Below are 3536 nucleotides of genomic sequence, written 5' to 3' on the forward strand. Positions count from 1 at the left end.
GTGCTTAAGTCCGGCAACCAGGAACTGACGAACTCTACTTCACCTCTTATATAAGCGTTTTATGTATCATACTCCATCTTGCGACAAATGTTCAGTCACTCGTTTCCTAAAGGTTGTTGTTAAAGGTTTCAGGTGTCTTGTTTTTCACGCTGTAAGAACCACTGACACAAGTTATTTTTCAGGGGCTGATAACTACTGACTAGTCATTTTTCAGGAGCTGAGAATCACTGGCACGAGTAATTTTTCAGAAGCTGAGAACCACTGACACCAGCCATTGTTTTCTGAGATTGAGAACCACTGACACGTCATTTTTCAGGGGCTGAGAACAACTGACACGTGTCATTATTCAGGGGCTGAGAACTACTGACACGAGTCATTTTTCAGAAGCTGAGAACCACTGACACGAGTCATTTTTCAGAAGCTGAGAACCACTGACATCAGCCATTGTTTTCTGAGGTTGAGAACCACTGACACGTCATTTTTCAGGGGCTGAGAACCACTGACACGAGTCATTATTCAGGTGCTGAGCGATGGTTTAAGATCTGTCTTCAAGAACTCAATGAGATACCATCAAAACAAAACTTCTCCATACCTGGTGTGTCTTGAAGTGGTAGAGCGAGGGTTCTAGGTGGAGGGGGGGGGGGTCCATTAGTCAAGGATTCTGGGATGGGGGTGTGAGGATGGGGGTTGAGTGTAAGAAACCTGTGTGGGGGTGTGAGGGGGGGGGGGTCGACTAATGTTAGGATCATGTAAAGATTCTCTCTCTTTTTCTGTTTGGGAGGGGGGGGGGGTGGAGCTCCGTTAGTGTAACTATTCATGCTGAGGGGTGGAGGGTGGTAATGGTGGTAAGATTTTTATAATGAACATAGGGGTCTCCATAATGGTAATAATGATGGGTGGGCGGGGGGGGGGGGGGGGGTTGAAAGAATTCAGGTCAAAGCTAGCTACTACACAAGGAACTTGTTTGAGGAATCTCACATTTTCTTAATTAGACACACGAGTTGTATTCTCTACCAAGTGCCATGATAAGATTGATTTTCAATTAATCACCACTTACATGGGCGTGTCAAAGTGTGTGCTTTTGGGGGCGGGGGTGGGAAGGGAATTTTTCAAGGGATAGTCATAAGGTTGCTCATGAATTAGAGACTCCGTTTTATAAAAACAATCAATATTTTAAAAAACGATTAGAGTATTTAATTGCATGATCTAGTATTTCACAAGGACAAATTAGTTATGGTTTATAAAATCTTATATTTCATAGGACGTTTTCTGTTTTAATTGATGTGATCTTTTTTTTCCCCCTCGATTCTAATATTAGTAGTTAGCATGTTGTGCCACGTGGACATAGGCCTTCGACAAAAAACAGTCAGGCAACTAAAAACAGAGCTAGTTTTAGCAACTGTCCCCAGTGGTAACCCATCTTTGTTGTGCTAGTTTCTCCAACTGTCCCCAGTTGTAACCTATCTTTCTTGTGCTAGTTTCTCCAACCGTACCCGGTGGTAACCCATCTTTCTTGTACTAGTTTCTCCAACCGTACCCGGTGGTAATCCATTTTTTTAGGGTCGCTATCCAAATAACCTCTACATGTTTTTATTTTCCCTTCCAACACTCCATCTCTATCTGGGGTAGGGGGGGGGGGGATGGAAAGGAGTTTTAAAATCTGATGATTGCAGATCCTAATCAGCATTTAAGTGGGTCACGCAATCCACTTAATCTGATGATAAGATAATTAATTCATAAAGTAAACAGATGTGCGCTTTTAGACTTTTTCAGGCATCTTTCTGCGCACGATTTATATTGAAAATATATTTATCAACCATGGTGCCCCCCCCCCCCCCCCCCGAAGTTTTCCCGTGCCCCGCGTAAGCTTTAAGTACCCATTGTTCCCTTCCCACTTCAGGAGAAAAATGTCTGAAAGAAACACTTTATGCTGTTTGTATTTACTGACGTTTTAAACTGCTCTCTATTTTTATAGTGGCTATAATGAAGGATTTGAGAATCCCTGAAACAATATTTCACTCCGATGTCGCAGCTTAAAGTGTCGGCATTAAGAGAGACGGATGGTTCTTTGTCTTGGTTCCTTCGGTGTTATTTTTTCCCACAGGGCCGAGTTTACGTTCTTTTATTGCATTGTGTTTCTCCCCCTTTCGCGATCGGTCGATGTTTATTTCTTTTCCAATAAGGGAAATAAGTCACTGGGAGTTAGAGTAAGGGAGATAATTAGGCTGGATTAGGTACAATGTTTCTAAATTTAACTATTCTATTTTTGAAATCTGCGTATTTTCAATGTTTTAGATGCAATCTAACTTTTTGTGGATATAAAAATATTAATCTTTTAATTTGTTTATTAATAAAATAAATATTCAATAAAGTATGTATAGAAAACTGCAGAAATAAACTTTAAATATCTTAATCATTATTTAAAGAGATATTAGTTTCTGGAGAAAATGGGATGATGCGTCCGGTATTTTTTTTTGAGATTCAAGCCCATTACCTTTAAACAACCTTCTAATTCAGTATCTCATAATCCTGCCTGTTTAGAATCAAGACTGTAGAGATATTTCCACAATGGCACAAGCATTTAAAAGATTCATCCCCATGTTTGATTGGGTGCTTGTTAAAAGATTTCTCCCCGAAGTTAAAACCAAAGTTGGTATCAAGCTTCCAGAGAAGTCACAAGGAAAAGTTGTAGAGGCCACAGTTGTTGCTACAGGAACTGGTGCTAGGAAAGATAATGGTACTGTCGTGCCACCTAGTGTAAAAGTTGAAGACAAAGTTTTGCTTCCAGAGTATGGTGGAACTACAGTTGTATTGGAAGAAAAGGAGTATTATTTATTCAGAGACAGTGATCTTCTTGGGAAGTTCTAGAGCTAAAGATAGGACATAAATGTAGTTGTGGCTGGATTTAACTATTATGTATACATGCTTGACTTTGATGTAATCAGTTATGAAGTTCTACAATACTTCACTGACCAATGTGTTCTGATATGAGAGGCATTTATAGATATTTGCTAAATGTGATTTGATTGTCCGAATGATTAGTCTGACAGCGAATATTTTTACTTTTGTTTTATTTGACAATAAATCTCAGATTAAAAAAAAAAAAAATTCTTAAACAACGTAATCCCACAGGTAACTAGCCGGCCTAAAGTCATTTACCCTCGCCTATCGTCACTTAATTAATGGTGACAAATCAGACATACAGTAACATTTCAACTTCAAGAACACGCTCAAATAACTTGGACGCCTCACCCCACAACCCTCACACTCCCAATCCAATGTTTTGTCATTTTTCTTTAGCTTAACGTCAACTTGTTTTTCACTTATAATAACCCTAGTTACCCCCAGTGTACATATTGTAAACAAAAAATTTCAAACCGCAATTCGACTTTGATATACTCACAACTATAAACTCTGTTGTCTTTGGTTTCTTGTTCTTATAATGAACACCCCACTGTATCCCCCACACACCATAATCAATTTAAATTCATATCCTAATATATAAAAGGCCCCGTGCGCACTTCTCTCTGTCTGTC

At 39.3% G+C, this 3536-nt stretch overlaps 1 protein-coding gene across 1 annotated transcript; it reads left to right on the plus strand.

Annotated features, from left to right (window-relative positions):
* Positions 1–2568: 2568 nt before the first annotated feature.
* LOC131938330 (10 kDa heat shock protein, mitochondrial-like) lies at positions 2569–3042 on the plus strand. The gene has a single exon (XM_059296335.1). The coding sequence runs from the start codon at positions 2569–2571 to the stop codon at positions 2866–2868; it is 300 nt and encodes a 99-aa protein (XP_059152318.1). The 3' UTR covers positions 2869–3042.
* Positions 3043–3536: the final 494 nt, after the last annotated feature.

The sequence above is a fragment of the Physella acuta genome, unplaced genomic scaffold, assembly GCF_028476545.2.
Source record: "Physella acuta isolate Inbredline_101_S28 unplaced genomic scaffold, ASM2847654v3 ptg000242l, whole genome shotgun sequence".
In the NCBI taxonomy this organism is placed as follows: domain Eukaryota; kingdom Metazoa; phylum Mollusca; class Gastropoda; family Physidae; genus Physella; species Physella acuta.

Bases quoted from the DNA above. Each gene is read 5' to 3' on its own strand.
- LOC131938330 (XM_059296335.1), top strand. From the start codon at position 2,569: ATGGCACAAGCATTTAAAAGATTCATCCCCATGTTTGATTGGGTGCTT.